At 41.9% G+C, this 22,736-nt stretch overlaps 1 protein-coding gene across 7 annotated transcripts in view; it reads left to right on the forward strand.

The window, feature by feature from the left end:
* The window catches only part of AFF3 (AF4/FMR2 family member 3), a 571,747-nt gene that overhangs the window by 26,516 nt on the left and 522,495 nt on the right, over nt 1–22,736 (forward strand). For all 7 annotated transcript variants that reach the window (XM_045054068.1, XM_045054069.1, XM_045054070.1 and 4 more), the window contains exon 2: nt 14,748–14,864. In XM_045054068.1, coding sequence (XP_044910003.1) covers nt 14,812–14,864 — 53 coding nt within the window. In that variant the 5' untranslated portion in view covers nt 14,748–14,811. The remainder of the gene's footprint in view (nt 1–14,747; nt 14,865–22,736) is intronic.

The following is a 22,736-nucleotide window of genomic DNA, read 5'->3' on the forward strand; positions in this document are numbered from 1 at the left end:
AATTAACATACAAAATCAGTTATGTTTCTGTACACTTACAATAGTCTATCAGATAGAGAGATTAAGAAAACAATTCTGGACTGCCTGGGTGGCTCAGTTGGTTAAGTGTCCAACTTCGGCTCAGGTCATGATCTCATGGTTCATGGGTTTGAGCCCCACATCAGGCTCTGTGCTGACAACTCAGATCCTGGAGCCTGCTTCAGATTCTGTGTTTCCCTCTCTCTGCCCTTCCCTGCTTGCACTCTGTCTCTCTCTTTCTAAAAAATAAATAAAAACATTTAAAAATTTTTAAAAAAGAAAGCAATCCTATTTACAGTAGCATCAAAAGAATAAAATATCACGTTGTAGGCACTTAATAAATATTTGTTTAGTGACTGAAGTATGAAAAATAAATGATGCTAATGTGGAAAGATTACAAGTTAGTCAATGATTGGTAATTAGTATCTGTGTATGCTTTAGAGAATTATTAGGAACCCCAGTATATAGTTTATCATAATTTTGTTGGGAGTTTCTTTAATAATTTTGTTGTGTTCCATAACCTTCATTAACTAATCTTCTTAGATTTAAAAAAAAAAAAAGACTGCAATACTTGTGAATACATTTAACCAAAGAGATGAAAAATCTGTACACTGAAAAAGCACATAACACTGATGAGATAAATTGAAGTAGACACTAATAAGTGGAAAGATTTTGTGCTCATGGATTGGCAGAATTAATACTGTTAAAATGTTCATAGTATTTAAAGGGTTCTGTAGATTCAACACAATATCTATAAGAATTCCAATGATATTTTTCATAGACATAGAAAAAACAGTCCTAAAATTTGTATGTAACCACAAAAGACCCCAATAGCCAGAGCAATCTTGAGAAAGAACAAAGTTAGAAGCATCACACTTGCTGATTTCAACTATATTACAAAGTTTTAGTTATCAAAACAATGGTATTGGTATAAACACAGACACATAGATCAATAGAGTAGAATAGGGAGCCCAGAAATAAACCCACGCATGTAGTCATTTAATTTTTGACAAAAGAGCCAAGAATATATAATGGGGAAAAGATAGTCTCTTTAATAAATGGTATTGGGAAAACTGGATAGCCATTTCAAAAGAATGAAACTGGACCCTTATACCATATGCAAAAATCAGCTCAAAATTTATTAAAAACATGAACATAAGATCTGAAACTGTAAAACTCCTAGAATAAAACATAGAGAGTGCACTTTTTGACAATGATTTTTTGGATTTGGCACCAAAAGCAAAAGCAACAAAAGCAAAAATGAACAAGTGGGACCACATCAAACTAAAAAGCTTTTGCTCAACAAAGAAACCTATCATCAAAACGGAAAGGCAATATTTTAAAGGTAGGAAAATATTTGCAAACCATATTTCCAATAAGAACATACCCAAAAAAGAGAAAGAACTCATACAACTCCATAGGATGGCTGTTATCAAAAAGACAAGAGATAACAAATGCTCTCAAAGATAGGTAGAATAGGGATCCTATAAGCTGTTGGTGGGAATATAAACTGGTATTATCCATTGTGGAAAACAGTATGGAGGTCTTCAGAAATTAAAAGTAGAACTACCAGATGATCCAGCAATCCCATTTCTGGCTATATATCCAAAGGAAATGAAACCATTATCTCAAAGAGATATCTGTATTCCCATATTATTCACAACAGCCAAGGTATGAAAACAATCATGTCTACCAAAAGATGAATGGATCAAGAAAATGTGATATATGCATACAATGGAATATTATTCAGACTTAAAAAAGAAGGAAATTCAGGGCACCTGACTGGGTGGCTCAGTCAGTTAAGTGTCCAATTCTTGATTTCAACTCAGATTATGATCTCAGTTTATGAGTTCATGCCCTGCACTGCACAGAGTCTACTTGGATTCTCTCTCCCTCACTCTGCCCCTCCCCTGCTCACTCTCTCTCTCAAAAATAAATACTAAAAAAAGAAGGAAATTCTGTCCTTTGTAGTAAAATAGGTAAACATGAAAGGCATATGCTGAGTGAAATAAGATAAAGACAAATAGTGCTTGATGTCACTTATATGTAGAAAATAAACAAAAAACTCCATAGAGTTTTAGAAAAGTAGTTCCCTGGGTTTAGGAAGTAGGGGAAAGAGGAGGAGTTTGGTAAAAGCATACAAACTTTCAGTTATAAGAGGAAGAAGGTCAGATGATTTGATGTATAACATGGTAAATATTGTTGATAACACTGTTATATAATTGATATTTGCTGAGAGTAGATTTTAGACATTCTCATAGGCACACACAAAAAGGTAAATATGTGAGATGATAGATATGTTAATTAACTCAATGGGGGAAATTCTTTAACAATGTGTATGTATATCACGTCATCATGTTGTACACTTGAAATATCTTAAAATTTTTTGTCAATTAAACCTCAGCGAAGTTGAAAAACTCAAAATAACAATAATAATTATAATATAGGTAGAATAGATATTTTCAGACAAAATAAACTGAGAGCATTTATCACTGGTAGAAACACAATAAAGACCAAGGGATATTCTTTAAACAAGAAAATGATCCTGAATGGATCATTAGGTGCAAGAAGGAATGAAGGACAAGAATAATGCTAATAAAAATTCAGTGTTAAGATAATAATGTTTTGGAGTATGTAAAACAGAACTATATATATGATAACAATGTTACAAAAGTTAGGAGAGGGCTAAATAGACTTAAAGTGTTCTAAGATACTTGTATTTTCATGGATGAAGATAAAAACAAATATTAGACTTTAATAAATCAAAGATGCATATTTTGCTATCAAATGCAAGCATTAAAGAATACTAAAAAAAGAAAAACATAACTTCTAAATAGAGAAGAAAAAAGAATAATAAAAATGTATTCAGATAATTCAAATGAAGATAATACAAAAAAGTAAAAGAAACAGAACAATCAAAACAATTAGAAAGCTTCTTGCCAGATAGTAGATTTAAACTTCAATACAAATGTAATTATATTAAATGTAAATGTATTAAAAACCCAAAAAATCAAATTTTGTCAAACTGTGCTGAAAACAAAAAAAAGAAAAAAACAGCTACATGCTATTTACAAGAGATTCATCTAAAACATAAAGAAAGATTAAAAATGGTAGACTGGAAAAATATTTTTTCTATAGAAACACTAACTCACGGAAACTAAATGCAGTTATATTTATATTAGGCAAAGTAGATTTAAAAGCAAAAATCATCATTAGAGATTAAGGGGAACATGCCATCTTTTTAACAAGGTTTATTTACCAGTATAATATAACTATTCTAAATTTTTACGTACCTAATAACATGACCTCAAAATATGTAGCGCAAAATGGGATTAGAAGAATACATAAATTCCTAATTATAGTGGAAAATGTTAACATATCTCTTAGAAATGAAAACAGACAAAATATCAGTAAGGGTAAATAGCTTTGAACAACGTAGTTAGAAAACATGAACAATTAGGGTGCCTGGGTGGTTCAATTAATTAAGCATCCAACTCTTGTTTTCTGCTCAGGTCATGATCTCACGGTTCATGAATTCAAGCCCTGCTTGGGGGTGGGCACTGACAATGCAGAACCTGCTTGGGATTCTCTCTCTACTCCTCTTTCTCTGCCCCTCCTACATTCTCTCTCTCTCTCTCTTTCTCAAAATAAATAAATAAACTTACAAAAATAAAATGCAGCATCAATTCATGATTTCAATAAACAAATAAACAAACAAAAAGTATCTATGAAGTTAACTAATTAGGAGCAGAAAGTAAATTCCTTAATCTAATGAAAGGTCTACAAAGAATCCTGAGTTTTGAAACCAGAATAGGACAAGAGTGCCCATCATTACATTTTTATTTATTTAGGTAATCTCTACACCCAGTGTGGGGCTCAAACTCATGACCCCAAGATCAAGAGTCTCATGCTCTTCCAACTATGCCAACCACGCACCCTGAAGATTATCCTAAAGAAGAACAAGGTGGGAGTAACTGGCTCTATCAGCCATCAGAGTCTTTTATAAAGCAATAGTAGTTAAAGTGCGGATCTGACCCAAGGAAAGACAAATGGACCAATGGAAATGAGAGGGTCGCTAGAGAAAAAGACCTGGACTAGAGCCAAAAGAGACACCTTATCCTGACCAGTTGTGTGATAGCTTCCCCTGAGTCAGGGACTCTCCCAACTACTTCACACCAGTTAATCTTCACACTGTCTTGGGATGGGACAGGCCATTGGAATTTTCCCCCCAGATAATTCTAATCTTTAGCTGTATGAAAACCACCTCCCCCAACATACACACACACACACACACACACACACACACACACACACACACCTCTCTCTCTCTCTCTCTCTCTCCTAAATTTCAATGAACAATGCAGTTTTTGTTGTTTTTTTTGTTTGTTTGTTTGTTTGTTTTTTATTTAAGGCTCATTAGGATGCTGGAGAATGCGATTACATCATATTCCAAAACTTTCTGAAATCCCATTTAGATATTTCTCTTTCCCCAAATTTCTACTCCTTTCCCTTTCTCTTCTAGCTAAGTTATTCTTTTCTTCCTGTACTCCTGTTATTTTTTGTTTTATTTTGCAGAAAAATTTTCCCCTTCCCTGTTTACTTCTCCTACATCTCTATCATCACCTAGCTTAGCAAACAAAAGTTTTTATGAGGACTTACTGTTATAAAGGGGAGAGAAAGAATGAAAGTACTTCTAGTTTAATGTTTTCCCCTGCCACATACAGCTGTGCATGGCTTGCATTATCTTCTTTTGTGTATATTTTCAATACTATTGGGACAAAAAGAAAAAGAACCTTTTCATTTTGGAATGAACTCAAGTGCTGGAGACTAGCATGGTGCAGACTGAATGAGTGCAAGTGCTGGGCTCTAGATGTGCTGCTCAGCCAGTCTTGCAACAGGCCTCAAGGAGCCAGCATCCACCTACCCAATTAGTGAAAAGGTGCCTCATAGCATAAAAGTACTTTGGCAGCCCCAGCTTCGTGAATGTGACCCAGACAGCCACACAGGACCCCACACTTAGAAGGGTCCTGTGCTTGTCATTATTTGAAATTCTTACTAATTTATGCACAAGGGGCTCAACATTTTCATTTTGCTCTGGGCTCTGCAAATGATGTGGTCAGCCCTGTGCTGAGGGAAAGGGTTTATAGTGTTGCTTGATTTTACAACAACAAAAAAGAAAAACCTCTGGGCTGAGTGCTTTGTGAAATACTTTCTCTGGTTTCTCAGAAACCATTTCCTCTTTTCAGCTCTTAGTTGTCCCCCTGGGTTTGGCAGCTGCTGTTCACTTGCTGCTTTACTGAATCTCTGATGTTCGTTTCCTGCTCACTTAAGATGTTTTCACAACGGCAAAACAGGTTGGTTTTTTTTTTTTTTTTTTTTTTTTTTTTTTTACCACCTGGCTCCAGCCTCTTGCCCTGTCCTTGCCTCCTTTTCCCTTTTCCCTTCTCCCTTCATTCTGCTTCTGCTCCCAAATGAACATGACCCACTGATTGCCAAAAACCCCCCATCCCAAGGCAAGGCTTTGACCACACAGAATCTTCTCTGTCATTGGAAAATGACATGCTTTTTGTCTTTGTGCTCAGTTGTGTGCTTTTCCTTCTGCCTGGAATGCTCTTCCATCACTACCACCTACCCTACTTTGGCTTTCATTCTTTTAGATCCAACCTACATGTTCTTTTCTGTATTAAGCCCGTTAAGAGTGCCTCAGGCAGAAGTTGTCACTCATCTGCTCTTGTTCTGATAGCTTTGAAGACACACCTCTGTCATAGCAGGTAACACAGAATGGCATACAGAGGTTGTTCTTCTCTTTCATCCTTTCCCACCCACCTTATTCTGGAGAAGCCCATTCAGGACTTGGAATACAACCCAGTCATTCTTTCTAGAAAGTTCTTCCTGAGTACCTGAACTTCTCTCATCATAGCACTAATCAATGTTATAAGATAATCAGTGAGACCATGTCTGTTTCACTTAGGGTGGCAACCTGAGTGCCTAGCATAGTTCTGAGCACGTAACTGGCTCAATAAATATTTGTTCAATTCAAGAATGAGTAAGTGAATGGTGTATGTGCATTATTGTCTAGACTGTGGGCTTTGCAACTTTTTTTTAACTTCTCCCCCTCTTTTCTTATTTCTTAACCCACTGATTGGCATGTACTAGGTATTCAATAATTTTGTTCAGTAAATAAATATCTGAAAGGACTTATGTGACCATGGAACCTGAGCCCAAGGCCTGGGCTTGGGTAAGTATCCCCAGTGACTTCATCCTTGACTTGGGGTTGTATTCTTTAGAGGAGGATGATAGGGATGACAGCATGGGGATCTGGGCTGACGCTCACTCAGGACCAAGAGGATGAATCTCCCTTTATGTTGCAATAAACCTCATATTGTTGTCTAGAGAGTGACAGAAAGTAATGCTACATTCATAAAAATGTAACTGTCTGTGCTAAGTATATAGAATTATAATAAGCATCACAGGAAGAGTTGGAGCTTTGGAAAAGCAGTGGGAACCATCCCTTGAAGAAGCTGCTGTCTTTATTTAAGGGTGAGCCTGACCCTTAGACTCATAGCTTTAATCAGGGCTCCTTCCTGTCCTCACTGTCATCTTCCTCCTATGATCTTGGGCTCCCATTTTCTACCTCCCAAAGTGCAACTTCTTCTTTGAGACCCAGCAGGGAGGTATCTTTCTTTTGAGGAGTTTCCTGCCCCCCTGTCTTGTGACAGGCATTTTCCTTCTTGTGGCCAGTTCAAGTTCTTTTTGAAGCTCCCTTTTTCCAAGAAACCGAAGATCGGTTGGAAGAAGGTGGGGTTTTTCTCATTCCCCTGTCCACGTGCTGCTTTTAAGAGACTGGCTCTCCTTCTCTGTACAGTATTCCCAACTGGATAGGGAACTCCCTGTTGCAAAGGTGCCAAAAAAATTATGTGAGCCCGCAAGTCTCAGCATATGGAGCACCAAGAGAAGGAATTCAGTGAATCTGAGCTCTAATTGAGTACTTACTGCAAGTTAGTAATGTGCTAGAAAGTTACGGGGAAATCAATTTGGGATTCATAAATATAAGGAAGAATGTTGCTCCCGTCAGAGCTGAGCTCTTTTAAAATGGAATAGGAAGCCTTTCAAGAGACTGAGTTACCTATCATTAGAAATGTTCATGTGTAGGCTGAACATACCAGGGCTGATCTGGAAGGAATCCCTGCATGGGGTAGAAGGTTGGCTGGAGAGAGCCTCTATGGTTTCTTCCAAATTTCAAGCTTCTGCAATTTTATTATGGGGTTCTAACCTTGTAATGCAGTTTATATTTCAAAATACTGTACTTAATTAGTTGTTTTGCTAAACTCCTTCTGAAGTAAATCAGCTTCATACAGTGGTAATTAGTTTATTGGTAGAAACAATGACTGAGTCTGAAGCATGCATATTTTTATGTATGTGACAAGGACACAAGAAAGGCTGAGTATTATTATTCATACACTGTTTTCCAGAAATGAGATTTTCTAGTATCCCTGTGAGGATGTAACAGTAACTTAACTAAGTTAATAAATAACATGAAAATAAAGAAACAATCATTAATATGGAATATTAAAAAAATGCTGAAGCCAGATTAATTGATCTTCAGACAATTGAGCATAGTTTCTTACACTTGGAGTGAACCCAGAAGATTCTGGCAAGATTATACTTAAGAAGGCACATGTAGCCTTCTCCAAATTGCAGTTCATCCTCTTGCAGTGCTGTCCCTGCTGAGGCACATAGTATGAGACATCTGGAAGACCTGAATTTATGGGCAGAGTGTTGGGCACACTGGAGACCATGACTTCTCCATCAGTTAGCTATAATGATAAAATAAAATTACTACAGTGGCTCAGCCAGAGAGTCTTACTTTGTCCCCAAAAGTCCAGAGACAGGTAGGTGGTTCAAAGATGGTATAACTGTGTGAAGAAACCATCAAGGGTGTAACCTCCTTTTAACTTCAGATCTGCCAACTCTAGTTTGTGGTTGTTGCCCTTTATGTTCAGGATGGCTGCTCCGCCTCAGGCCTTCAAGTATATTCTAGACAAGAAGCAAGTGACCTAGAGGAAGCAATGGTGCCTATTTCAGGAAGGCAAAACTTTCTAAGAAATTCCAGTGAACTTGAACTTATGTCTCATTGGCCCAAACTGTTATATGCTTAGTTCTTGCTGTAGTAGAGCCAAGAAAATATAGTTCTTTCAGTTGGGCTTAGTACTTCCCCAAACCAAACTTAGGTTTTGTTAGTAAATAAGAGGAGGATACATACTGGAGAAGCAACCATTGTCTGTATCCTGATGAGGTAGACTCTGCTCTCTATTTCGTTTTTTCTGGATGGAGGACCTTTGCTAGACTTTTGAGCAACTGGAGATGCCACTACCTGAAAGACCTTGTGAGGATCTTATACTGCTGCCCTTTGCGCATGTCAATATTTAACCCATCAACACATAATTTTGAAATTTTTCTGTCTTCAGGCTGTGAGCCATAGTTGGTCCATTTGCAACCTCAGTGTCCTCCAGGGTCTTCATGGGAACAATCAGCCCCATGCTTGAATACTTTCTGGTGCTATAGAGAAAAGAGTCTGGCACCTAAAGTCATGTTATGAGTTCTTTCTCACATTTCCCCCCAGACCTAAACCAAGTCTCTTCCTCTTGGACGTGCTGGTCTTGCTGTCTGTTAACAGAACAGCAAGCACTCCTGTTTGGAACAGACCAACACCTTGAGATTTGTTTAAGCCAAGGAGGAGGTCCTACCTTTAAACAAAAAAGATTTATGGCTTTCCTGATGTACTCCAGGGATTCCTGCCTGACAGTGCTCAGGAGGAACCACTGAAAACAGAATTCTAACATTTTAGAGCTGTCAGAGACAAAAATTGACAAAGACAAAAAATGTCCAACTCAGCCTCTCATGTGGCAAAGGAGGGCACTGAGACTTGAGAGGATGCGTGTCTTACTCCAGGTGTGGTACAGCAGAACTCAGAGGTCAAAAACTAGGGGAAGGAAGATTGCATGGGGAGAGGTAGAGTGCTCTCACCTTCTGAGTAGATTGTATTACATTTATTATTTAAGCACCTACAGGCATGGGAATACTTCAATGCTATAGACAATTAAGGCAGAAATTATGGGAGGTGGTATAGTGTTGTGCCTGCTTAAATCTAATCCCCTCTCTTTTATGCTCTGGTTTGTGATGCTTATCTGCTTCTTAAGTTTACTCCCCTGTAAAATAAAAGCAATGGTAACACACCTCATGTGGTTTTAGGAGGAATAAATGGAGTTGCCACTTAGAACAGTACTCAGTTATAATATAGAAATATTATAATATAGAAATGTTTGCTATCATTATGATTAGTCATCTCCTCTTCTCAACAGATTAAGAGTCTTTGAATCTTGCACGATGGTCATTGCAATACACCTTGCAGAAGTACAACAAAGAGCCAGTGGGGATATTCATTTTAAGTCAGAATGGTTGGTCCTTGTTACCAGCACCAAGGGATTCTCCTATCACAAATAATGGGATTATCCCCCAAGTAGGTCAGGATGGCACAAAATACATGATCTGTGATAAGAAATACTTTTCTGATCTACTCTTATGACTATCCTATGCCTTTTCTGCCAGTATTTTAATTTTCAGTAGATATGCCTGCTTTGTTTCTTTTCTTTTTTAAAATGTGGTCAGCTTCACACACTAACTAGTCTTTTGTATCAGCTATATAAGAAGCAACTAACACTAAAGACGTTTGCATGGAATTCTTACACCAAATCAGCTTTTTCTTAAAGATCTCTTTAATTGGACAATACTTTAATTCTCTAAACAATGTTATGGTAGTTGACCACATTTTGAAATTATCTTTGTCTTGTTTGGTACTTGAGTGGCATGAAAAATTTCCCTCTGCTTCCTTACCCCTCTCCCAAGGGGTCATTTTCCCCGCTCTTTTCTCTGCCCTGCCTGGCCTCTGACCCTGCCCAACTCTGCTGTTTCCATGGGCTTCTGAATCTAATTAATGTCTCAGTGGCTGTATAAGTGAATTATGTAGGCAGGAGGATGTTGGAAAGTTTGAGGAAGGTACGTACATTCCTTAGGGAAAACCTGGTTTTGTAAAAAAAAAAAAAAAAAAAAAAAAAAAAAAAAAAATATATATATATATATATATATATATATATATATGGAATGCACTTGGAGGAGGTAGAATGTTAGTAACATACTTATACTCATTAAGTATCTCTTGCTTGATGAGCAGATGCAAACTTAGGAGCTTCTCTTTTGACATGTGGGCAATAATCAGTCATTATAGAATCTGGCTGAGGGGACAGATAATCCAAATATTGCCACCATTGCCACACAAGTGCCACGCAACTAGGGTATTGGCACCCCCTCCCCTCCCCCTCCATTTTGCAGCCAGTTCACAACCACTTGTGGGAAGCATGTCCTTAGATAATCTCTGAAATAACCCTGGCTACTAGGGCCACAAGTCCTTCTCAAACTCTCCAGGGTGTGAGCAGGCAAGGGGGAGGGGCCAGAGTGCTGAAGTTCTCTGCCAGAGGATACTGTCAGAGAGCCCAAGGCAGAGATGGTCCCTATGCCCCATGTTTCCATGGAAACATAGGAGGAGTGATGACAGCCAGCACAGCCACACCATCTGCTCAGGACCTGGTGAACGATGAGAAAAATAGAAAAAGAAAGGCACCTCAGATCCTAGGTTAGAACCACTCTGAGATACCAGTACAGAGGGAAAGGCACTAGAACTCCTAGTGGATTAAAACCCAAGCTGTCCTGGGGCTCAACATATTAGCATGTAATTTGCAAGCAGAAAGCCTAGGGGGCTTATCCTGTGATCCCTAGATACAGTTACAAACACTCAAGAAGCCTCTGGAAGGAGAAGCAGACTGTGATGCGTCTGCAGCCTAGCTGGAACTGGAGAGAAGGTGCAGTGACAGTGACAAGCAATGCTGCAGGAGGTGGGTTGGGGGCTCCCCTGACCTTCCAACAGGAACACCTGCACGGCTGGCTTTTAGCCAGGCATTTTTTCTGGGGGAAGGGTGGGAATTATACAAGGAAAATTTCCACCTGGTCACTCACAATCGTGACCTTCTGAGTCGTAGCCACATCTTCAGAATCAGACATGAATTAACATAGCCATGCAAAGTTTCTCTTCTCTCAATTTGTACCCAAAGAGAGATCTTTGTTAGACGCCACAGATTTGCTTCTGGGTCCGTTTTGGAGGCTTTCAGTTCTAGGTTGGTGGAATGTGAGTGGGGTCCTTGCTGGGTGCACTCGTCGGCCTGCCCCAAGACTGATCAGGGTTCATTTCTCAGCCCTTTCTGTTCATAGATCTAGCTTACAAAAAAGCCAACCCTGACTCAGGGAGCCAATAGCTCCTCCCTTAGCTAACTCCCCCAGCGGCTCTTCAGAGCTGGGTGGTTTCATTCAGCTCTCTGTAGTGTTATCTGCATCTATCCAGGGAAGGGGGGAGGGAGTCCCTCAAGTCTGAAGGTCTTTAGTATGCATGGAAGCTACATCTGCTTTATAGGAAACACCAGTTCTTATTTTTAATTTAGGGAGTCTCTTACTCCTTTGCAAAACAAAACAAAAACAAAACCCCCAAAACCTCCCTTTTAGTTCTGGCATTCTAATCCCAGGAAGTCCAAACTTTTTTTGCTTCTTATTAAGGATTTAAAGTTTTGACAGCTAGATTGCGCACTTGTTTTAGTATGTGTATCTAGAGTCTAGAAGATAATGGGAACATCTTAATCCACCAGGTAAATAAAAATAATAAAAAGATCACCCTATAAAGGTTCTCATTAACTGCTCTACATCTTACTTGCAAGTGCTATTAATTTATTTCTACGACAACTTAGTAAAAATGCTACCTACAGGTATGATTTAGGTTTCTTCAAAAGACCATATTCTCGGGGTGCCTGGATGGCTCAGTCTGTTGGACATCTGACTTCGTCTCAGGTCATGATCTCAGTGCTTGTGAGTTGGAGCTCCGCATGGGGCTCTGTGCTGACAGCTCAGAGCCTGGAGCCTGCTTCAGATTCTGTCTCCCTCTCTCTCTGCCGCTCCCCTGCTCGTGCTCTCTCTCTCTCTCAAAAATAATAAACATTAAAAAAAAAAAGACCATATTCTCCAACTGGACACTATACACAAAAACATACACTGGAAATAAATGTATTAACATAACTTCCTCTATGTTACAGGCCCCAAACAGAAAATAAGGGCTATTCCTGAAGAAAGATAAATACCCACACTGAAATCGCTTTGGGCTCAAAGTACATTCATGTATTAACACGAGGCACTGTGTTTAAATGCAAATATAAATCTACCCATTACTATGTGACTTTTGAGGAGAGGCCTTTTTTGAGTAAACCACTCCACCAGCTCTATACCCCCCAGCGCTTTCTCTCTTTCCTTTTCTGGGACCATCTATTTATCATCAGTCTCTGTGGTGGTGAGGGCCAATCTGTATCTTAAGCTTCAAGCCCAGGATGGGACTCCCAGTAAACATGGTTCTGTTTGTTCTCCAGCAGCCCCTCTTTGTATAAACAGATGTGGTGGGAAGGGAAGGAAAGCCAGATCTCTGTGAGGGGTGGGAGGTCTCCTTTCTGGAGAAGCTTCCAGGCTGCAGCCCTGAGCACAGGGACAGGATGCATTTCTTGTTCAGGCAGGGGAACTTGCAGTTCTTCCAGAGAGGGGCTGTTCTTCTCACTCTCCTCCACCCTCCACCCCCTTCCTTTGTTCCTGGGAATGCTGTCTGGATGTCTCAGGCATCTCACTTTTGCCAGAGCAAACATTTCCAACAAGGTTTATGCTAAGGAGATATTAGGAAGACAGATATTTTTTTTCTTCTCCTCAAATGCACTGTAGATTGGGATTTGGGAAGTTAGCCCTTCACACCTGTACTTTCTCCCCTATTCACATTCTCTTTGTTCTTTTGTAGCCATGTTACTACCTTCAACTAATGAGGGAGGATTTTAGGGGCTGAGAGTTGTCGGCTTGTAAAATAAAAATTCCATTTTCTCAAACTATGTTGATGCTCACTCTATCTTAATTGTTTTGCATTTTGCACATTAGTTGTGGATGCTAATAAAGGAAGGACTACTTCAGAGCTGGGGGAAGACAAGGGGGCTGAACATTTTGTAATCCAACCCAGATAGGTAAGAATTCTTATTGGTCTTTTCTTCTTCCACATGTTGTCCAGACTTAGTTGGTTAATCCTCATTCAGAGGTCAGGGAGGTGAGGAGGACTGATGGAGGGATCCTGTGACTTCTCTCCAAGGGTCTAGATTTCTGGTGGCTCCAGTCAGTGGTCCTTCTTGTTGAGAATGAACAAAGGGGAGAGTATTGGAAAGGCCTCCGGAACCACAGGGAATTGGGGGTTTGGTGCAAGTGATGGAGTATAACCACACTGCTCTGTACCGTTCTCTCCAGGAATTCTCTGGAATCCTCAGTGAGGCTCCCAGAGCTGTGGCCAAGAGGACAGGAAAGTCAGGCAACTGAGGGAGGGTTCTGGTTTCGGCCAGCTGTGGTGGAAAAACAGGGTCATGGTCCTGATCTAGGCACGGGCTTCTCAGCACGTTTGTAAAAGTAAGGGAAGGGGGGAGGACTGTTCTTTACAATCAAGTAAGTCATAATAAAAAGGACCTGATTTTTAGCAGCCACAAGGATACTCTGTCGTCCTTCCAGCTGACAATATGCCACTCTCCAGACAGGAGATGGGGCGAGAAGTTAACAGTCTACACCCAGAGGCCTGTCCCCTCTCCCCGTAAGAAATAAAAAGAAAGAAGGTTAGTTTCCAGGGACGGCCAGCTGGAGGATGCCGGGACCCCCGCTGTAGGCCAAACTGCAGGTCCTGTCAGAAGAGGTTTCCTCCCTTTCACTTAACTTACTGACTCCAGATATTTTAAACGATTTGTTTACAGCGCGGCTGCAGGCAGCTCAGTTAACTCTCCCGGTGCCTGGGGCGGCCAGGGAATTTCCCAGCACGCCCTCCAGTTCTGCAGCCTGCACTCCGCCCGCGGGAGCGCCTGGCAGGGTCCGGGGAATTCTGGGCCCCCAGAGAAGTGCGTGCTGCCCGGGCAGGGCCGGGTGGGGCCGGGCCAGGGCGAGAGGCAGAAGATGCGGCAGGCCGGGCCCGGCTCAGCATCCCGCTGCGCTCGGCACCGCCGCCTTTCCCTTCTCCCCGGCTCGCAGGACCGCCCCGGGCGGCCCCGGGCGGCGGCGGGTCAGACGGGCCTCGGGGTCGCAGGGCGAGGGGGCGGCGCGGCCTGCGAGCGCCGCGGGACCCCGGTGAGCGGCGCGGGGAGCGCAGGGGCGCGCGGGGCGGGCGCGGCGCGGGGCTCACGGCGCGCGCGCGCCTCGGCCTCGCCCGCGCACACGCGCCTCCCCGAGGAGAAAGAGGCGGGCGGGCGGGCGCAGAGCTCCGCGGCGGCGGCGGCGGCGGCGGCTGCAGCGGGCCGGGCCGCCGCGAGGGAGGGGAGGAGGGGCGGGCGCGGGGAGGGAGGGGGGCGAGGCGGCGGCGGCGGCGGCGGCGGCGCGGCGAGCTCGCCGCTCTCTCCTGAGTGTGCCTGCGCGCGAGCCGGAGAGCGGGTGAGTGCGCCGGCCGCTGCCGCCCGCCCGGCGGACCGGGAGTCGGGGGCGGGGGGCGCCGGGAAGCCCGACCCGGGGGCGGGCAGCGGGCGGGCGGCGGCCGCTCCGGCTCGGCCGGGATGCACCTTGAGCGGCGCCTTTCGTTGCAGCGCGCGGGCGGCCCGAGCCTCGGCGGCGGCGGCGGCGACGGCGGCGGCGCTGACACCTCCCACCATGGACAGCTTCGACTTAGCCCTGCTCCAGGAATGGGACCTCGAGTCGCTGTGGTGAGTCCCGGTGCCCGCCGCCTGGGCAGGCGGGAGTGGCGAGGGGCGGCCGCGGCGGCCCGCGCGCCCTTACCTGGGCCGGGGGCTCCGGGCGGCCGGCCGCCGTGGGGGTGGGGTGGGTCAGGGGCGCCCGCCCCGCCGGCTCCTTCCTGCCTCCCCGGGATGGATGCACGGCCGCCTTCCCGTCTTCTTGCCCCCCTTTCCTGTCCTCTCCCCCGGTGCTGCCCGCCCCAGCCCAAGGGCTGGTGATCTGGGGAGCCAGGGGCAGAGCGCAGCCGTGGAGAGAAAAGGACCCGATTTCTAGAACGTGTCACTAGTGCCTGGGGATCCACCCCTCGGCCCCTAGCCCCTCTCACCTCCCTTCTCTTAATCTGCGCCCTCCCTCATCTCCGAGAGCCTCTGGTTCACACCACCGACCCCCTGGAGTTGGTGCTGCTGCGAAGTGCCCTTAGAGGATGCTCCAGCCTCCTGCCTGGAGGCGCCGGGTCTGGGCGGCTACATCTTTTCTGTCTTCTACCCACTCCCACCCGAGATGGAAAGTGAAGACCGGGGGCAGGGGGCGAGTGCGGGAATTCCAGAGGCCTTGGCCCGGGGGGACTCGATTCCTCGAGGTTCACAATCCCTTTGGGCCCTTTCTTCACACCTCACTACAGTTGTACTCCTCCTCCTCCTCCTCCCCACCCCGGCGCCCCGCGTGTCCCTTTATTCCACGCTCACAGCTCGTAGCCTGGGGAGCGGGCGGCCGGGGGAGCACTCCGGGATCTGTTGCTCCGTGTTCTCACGTTGAAGAGCTGCTGTAGGTAAATCGCCGCTAGAAGCAGTTTAATTCTCGTTGCGGGTTTCTTAAAAATCCCATTGGCTGCTTCAGCATCCCTCTTATCCCCCCACCCCCCTGGCTCCTAAATGTTTTCACCCAGCCCTATTCAGGTGGTAAAATTACTGCCCGCATATTCCTGGAGGAACTTGTGTTATGTTTAATATTTACGGGAATGAACAGCTGCTGGAACAAGCATATTAACTGCACTCTGTTCTGCCTCTGGTAATTTTTTTTTTTTTTTTTTGCTTTAATTCAGTAAAGAGTTCACATGTGTCTAAAACTGCAAGTGGTGTGCACATGAATATGCAATGTACAATTTTAAAGCTAAGCTGCTTTAAGATTTATAGATTGTATAGATGATATGTGGATTATTTCAGTGATTCAGGCTTCTGGTGACTTTTATCTTTCTGAAGCCAGGTGTAACAAACTAAACTGGACACAAAGCAAGTGCATTATCGAGCAGTTTCTTACAAAAGATCCGGTGGAGGATGCGTAGCTCTGCATAATGCTGCTGCTTATAAAATACACAAGGATGGGCCCTATTGTAATGAAACTTTTATATATTACACTGGAAACTTCAAAGAGCCAGTGCAGAAAGAATATGAAACATGTTATTACTCTATAAAAGTTGCTAATTACTGTCTTGTTGCTCCTGGGGTTATTTCAGCCTTTCATTTACAGATACCTATTATTTTACAGGTTTACATTTAGAAATGTTGGTTTCTGGCACAAATTCATTAGGTTTCTAGATAGAAACTGTGCTTTAAATGACTTTTGCTTTTAAAAGACAGTTTTTCAGTCAAAGGGAAGAACTTACTGTTTTGGCATGTTTTTATGGTGCTTGTCAGCTTGCTGACTCAAATTGAAGCCCCCTCATGACTTTCATGAGTACTGTTGTGAAATTACCAGCTATACTCTGTGGGCTTTTCCAGTACGGGGTCTAAGCTTTATTTCTCTTTGCATCCTTAGTTTCCAGCTGGGTTACCTGGAGCACAGTTACATGTTGCATGTCTATTGCATTGACTTGAAATTTACATTAGCTAGGGTACATTTATTCTTTTTAAAAATGAAAAAACTAAGCATGTTTTAAAAGTTGCTGTACATGCAATCATAATTTAATCAGTGCACGGGTTTATCTTTGGCTTATGAAAACGTGCAGGCTTTCTTGCTTACAATATAGTAGGACAGTTTGGCTTAACTGAAAGAGTGTCTCAAGTTTGCAAATGTAAAGTTTACATTTGATAAAGGCTAACATATTTATGATATGTTAAAGATCAATCAAACTACTTGAGTATGCATTTCTAACACAGACCTTTTCTCAGTCATGGATGAATTTTTGCATGGTATTTTCTAACTCAGTGTTATGGTTTATTTTTAAGTTTATAAGTTTTTAAGCTAATGGTTTATTCTTAAGCTTATAAGTAATCCAAAATAACTAACATCGAGTACTTTCTGTGTGTTAAGTGTTTTCGTATCCATTGTTTTCTTGTTTGAATCCCGTAACAATCCTGGAGGTGGTAAGTGGTAGGAGTCCCATTTAATAGACAAGGAAATGGAGGCTTTGAATGGTAAAATGACTCCACTGAGACCATAAAGCAAATGACTGTAGAAATTTTAAGTTAACATTGACTGAATGCTTACCATTTACCAGGCTCTAAGTACATTACATGTTTTAGCTCATTTAGCCTTCACAGCCACCTTGGTAACAGCATATACTGTTATTATTCCCATTTTACAGGTTGGGAAATTGAGGATGAGAAAGATCAGGGTAACCTGCCCAAGGTCACACATCTAGAAGTGGAGCAGCTATATTCGAACCAACCATTAACTTCTCAAAACTCAGTTTTCTGACCTTAAATCCAGTGTATTTTCTACAGAGCTGCAGATGTCTCCCAGTTCATGAGGGCGGCTCTGAAGTTAATTACAAAACAAAACCTTGATGGACTGGAAGTTAAGGTTCTGTCAAAATATCAAAGAAAGAGAAGGTCAGAGCCCTAAAAGATATTGATCTAAAATTAAAAATCTAAAAACAGAATACCATGATTTGGGAAATTATGCCTGCCCTATGTGAATTAACCTATAAATATCTATAAGTTTAAAATGAATACCACTGAAAACTTCTTTTTTTAATTCATCTTAGAAAAACACCTGTTTTCTTTGGAGAGGCTGGGGGAAAGTACAGGTTAATGGCAAAGGAGAATGGTATTTTAATCCCTAACAATTCTTTCTAACTGGTAGACATTGTTTACCAATAAAACAGATTGCAGTTTGTTAGTTGTGACTGTAGCTTTGAACCTGTCTAGTCGTGGCAGAAATTGTCCCCAAATGCCTGTATACACAGTATAAAGAAAAATGTTCAGTATTGTTGAAAAAAATCAATATAGACAATCTCTGTTCAATATTCAAGAACCATCTCCTCGGCCTCTTTGCACCCACTCCCCATACTGTCAAAACACCCATAATTATTTTTCAAAGAGGCCTTTAGAGTCTAAATTATGCAGATAGCTGTTTCAACTTTTCCTTTCAGCCTTACTTAAAGTTGAAAAGGGTAGCCCTAATTTCTACTTCTAATTTCACTTCCCGTGTCTGGTTTGAAGTAGAATCTAACCAAGAGAGAGCTTGGAACAAGGTGAAGGCACTCATTCTGCAGTGGCTCCATAAATTCACTGGGTAGAATTGGACCCCTGAAGAGTTAGGGATTCAGGAAGTTTGTAGGGGCAGAAATTCTGAGGAATAGCACCTCTTTCCAACCTCCCACTCTCTTCCCCTCTTCCTGTCTGCTCCTTCCTGTTCTCCGCCAGCTTTTGATCAGTCACTGGACATGTAAGCCATTCCTCAGGGCCTTTAAAATAATGACCATCCTTTTTACTAGGTTAACCATTACTTTCACTGCTGTAAGGGATACAAAGATGAGTAAACTGGGTTGTACATGTGATTATCTAATAGGGGAATGATACGAGTATATAAAGGAAAAGGAGGTTTTCAGCACTGGCGATTCAGAAGAGAGAAAGACCATATTTGGGACTGGGGTGGGTGGTAGAGGAGGGAAAGAGGAAAGATTGAGTTTAAAAAAAAAAAAAAAGGCTTCCATGGAAAAGGTGGCCTTTGAACTAAGCCTTGGAAGATGAATGGGATTTTTACAGATGGTGGGGGTGGGGGTATTGAGAGGACATAGAGGCATCTTGAGCAAAGAAAGAACTTGAACAAAGGCTTTCATGGTGTCTCTGAAAGATCCTTTTATGAATCATGGTGGAATTACCTATACCAAGTATTTTAAAGATGCCAAACTTTTGTAATTATGAGGTAGTTTCAGTGAATGGGAAAGTGTTCCAAATGAACTTAGTAAAAAAATTGTATTTAATCTTCCTTTAAATATAAAACATTTTAGTTATTGGGGAGAAAGTGTCAAAATATAATAGAAATACTCAGATTTCTCTCTACTACTCCCCTCGCCGTATCCCTCCCCACCCCACCATAGGTTCACATAGGCCAGAATCCATTTACTTTTATTCAAATAGGCATTATACTTTATATTCTTTCAGATTGGAACCCTTTGAAGTTGTGATAAATGGATTGTTTCATACTCATCAATTTGTTTGTTCAGTAAGCATTCACAGAGTATTAGACATTACTATATGATAGGTACTATAGAACAGTGGCTTTCAAACGTTTTACACCATGATGACTCACAGTAATAAACACATTTAACATTGCAACCCTTTGTGTGTACACATACACATAACTGAAATAAATAATTGTCACAAAATAACACTTATCCTTACTATGTGTGATGCACTTTGATATTTTCTATTTTATTTCCATTCTATTAAAATTTTTTTTTTTCCATCTGCCCATGGGTTGAAAACCTCTTGCACCCCCATGTTCCAGTGGGGGAGGGGAGTGAAGCAGAGCTCCTAACAACATAGGGATGCTTCCCAGTTGAACCTACTGACATATTTGGTTCTCTTCAAATCAACTGCCAGCCGACATGCCCAAGCCATGGCTTCATCTATGCCTCCTTTAGTTAGGCTTCCCAGGCCCTGTATAGTGTCAGAAAACTGCTCCAGATTCCTGATCTTGACCCTCAGGTACCTTGACCCTTTCTTACCTTCCTGGAAAAGCAAACATTTTAAGGCCTACCGCTATCCCTGTTGTTGGCTCTTAGTGTCAAAGCAGTTCACCAGAACACAAACGGCAGGAGAGGTGCACACAGGGACCCTCCACATTCTCTCTGCAGGGTGATGGGTAGAGAGCAGGCCAGTTGGTTGTGCTCATTGTCCATGGCCCTAAGCGGCTGTATGGTTGGCAGCAGTGCTTGTCTTTAGTTGAGAGCCCAGAGCATACCCACAGTTTGGGAAAGGTCTCAGCACGTGAGGGGATGAAAATATTTCCCAAAGTGGCTTTCAGGGCTAGGGCCCGTGGGCTGCAGCCTCGAAGGGGGCTGGTTGCCTGGGTGCAGGAGGTAGAGAGGTGTTGATGGGAAGCAGTAGAGCACTGGGGGCAGGGAGCTGAGTGCTGCATCCATTTGTGAGAAGCGTCAGCCTGGCTGTGGGTAGGTGTGTTTTGGAGAAAACCAGGTGGGAAGACTGGTTGATGCCTGGTGTTGGAGTTGAGGACTCAGGCTTGGCTGGGGGCCACACTGTTACCAGAGAGGATGTGAACTGGGTGTGCGGATGAATTTTAACCAAATGTCTTTTGATGACGATGAAGATGAGTATTGTGTGTGGGGAAATGATTCCTTCCTGTGTTCCAGATTCTCTTTTGTGAAAATGTAGGAGGGTTATAAAATGCTAGGAATCTATTTTGGGAAAATGTCCCTGTGAACCAGAATGGGTCTAATCAATGACACTTCAGATGTAGCAACTTGTACAAAGCCCTTTGGCATATTGTTGGTTAGCATCGGAGTCAAATTAAGAAAAAAAATAACCTCAAAAGGAATGCAAGATTTTTTGTGTATAAATGGAATTTTTAACCTGGAAGAAGTTTGCCTGTTTAAATTTTCTTTATTTTGAAAACGAAGCCTTGGTAGCAAAATCAAGGCCATAAAAGACAATTTTAATATCATTTAATGGTAACATAATGTTTCCTTGTTTTATTTCAAAGTGAAATCCATAAAACTTATTTTAAATGTTGCCTGTTCTCTTTTGTCTGGGAATTTAATTGAGGTTTCTGAATTCAGCTGGCTCCAACCTTGCTTTCTGTTTGGCCCTGGGCAGCTCACGATTTTTCTCATTTCCTATTCTCAGTCTTGGTTTAATCACTTATAAAATGACAGCACTTATACTGGCCTACCTCATAAGGTTGTGATGTTAAGTAATAAAAGTGTCAATTGCTTTGTGAATGCCAAATGTAGTTCTTTTAATACCCTTCGTTTCCTTAAAAAGTCTCTTTATCATAAACAAGGAAGGATACAGAAAGGCCACATTGGGTCAGGTCATCCATCTGGTACAGAGTTCTCTCTCCAGCAATGGGATCCAGGGACATTTTAGAGTAGAGGTTGGTTGGTAGTTTTTTTCTTAGTTGTATATCATAGTCTAGCAGACAAATACACCCTTACTTGTGGTTGTACTAACATATGTAGATATATTAACCATTACATAATCTTTGATGTTTCACTGAGAATGTATTGAATTACCACCCATTACATCAAATGACTTCATTTGGCACTGTGGGTCTCATTAAATTATGTCAGGCTAATCATAATTTAGTTTCAATAGAAACAAAATACACAGTTATTACCAGGGTAAGAGGACACCGCACCATCCAAGAAACTAAATGGGTTTAGTCTGCATAAACTAACCCCTGGGGACATGACAGGGGCCCTGGAGGGGTTGAGGGAGTTTTACTGGGAAGCGGGCATAGAGTTGTTCTGGGTTATTTAAGGGCACCAGTAAGTTCAGGGGGTGTGAGAGTATCTAAAGGGGATGTGACCCGGCTGTCTTAGGGTAACAATTACCTGTCTGTAGGAGGCTTATAGATGCTCTGCCTGCTACTCTATAGAAAAGATTCCTGGGTATGTGGACCAGCAGCAGTAAGTTGTCTGAGTTCTTCCAACTTCAGAATCTGTGATCATTTCCATCATAGGAGAGCGGGAATCAAAGTATAGAAGTCATTAATTTTCCCTTGTGTATTTTCCCTTTGTAATTTCTCCACTCACATGTGGAGGATGGCATAGAGGGTACTTAAACTTCTTCACATAATTTCTTCCCAGGGGGCTCATTGTTAGCTGAGGTAAACAAAAAGGACTGTAATTTGAAGACCACTCTAACATAACAACTCAGTTTAGAGTTATGTGTTAACTTGATGCTGAAAATAAGTTTAATTTTACTTTTTTATGGACAGGAAATTAGTTTTCAGAAATCCTCTGGAGTGCTGAAATATGAATCTGTTAGTCTTGGTTAAATCTTTGTTGTCATACCTGTACTGTTTACCTGAGTTATGAAGTGACAGAACATATTTTCTGTCAATGTTCATTGAAATGTTAATTAGTTACCTGGCAGTTTAGATAGAAAAAGCCTTTACTCTAGTGGATCATCACCAGTTCTGGGAAATAATCTGGTTTTGTTTTCCAATTTCAAGATATATTTGTTTTTCTATAAAATATATCTTGAGGAAGAAAAGACCCAGCGCTTAGAAAACTATTTTGAGAACACAGGTCAGCGTACTTAACTGTCACCCAGGCCAGTGCTTCTCAGACATTAATGTGCCTTCAAATAACTTAGGGATCTTGGTAAAATATTTATTATGACTTAATAGGTCCAGGGTGAAGCTATGATTCTGCATTTAAAAAGAATCTCTTTTAACATACTACATATTCTTTTTATTTGAGGGGAGGGGTTGTATAATAACAGTACAATTCCATAATGCCAGGAAGTTACATTCAGATGCAGCATTTATTTTATTTTTGTGGGTCTTTATAATACAATTTTGATGAGTGAGGGGGTGGTTAATTGTATCCTAGTGGGGATAAAGTGGTAAATAAACATAAAAGCCTAAGTAAACAAAGTTTGTAATAAATAGGCTAATCACTTTTTGTAGCATTACAGTTGTTGTTA

The sequence above is a fragment of the Felis catus genome, chromosome A3 (assembly GCF_018350175.1).
Source record: "Felis catus isolate Fca126 chromosome A3, F.catus_Fca126_mat1.0, whole genome shotgun sequence".
Lineage (NCBI taxonomy): Eukaryota > Metazoa > Chordata > Mammalia > Carnivora > Felidae > Felis > Felis catus.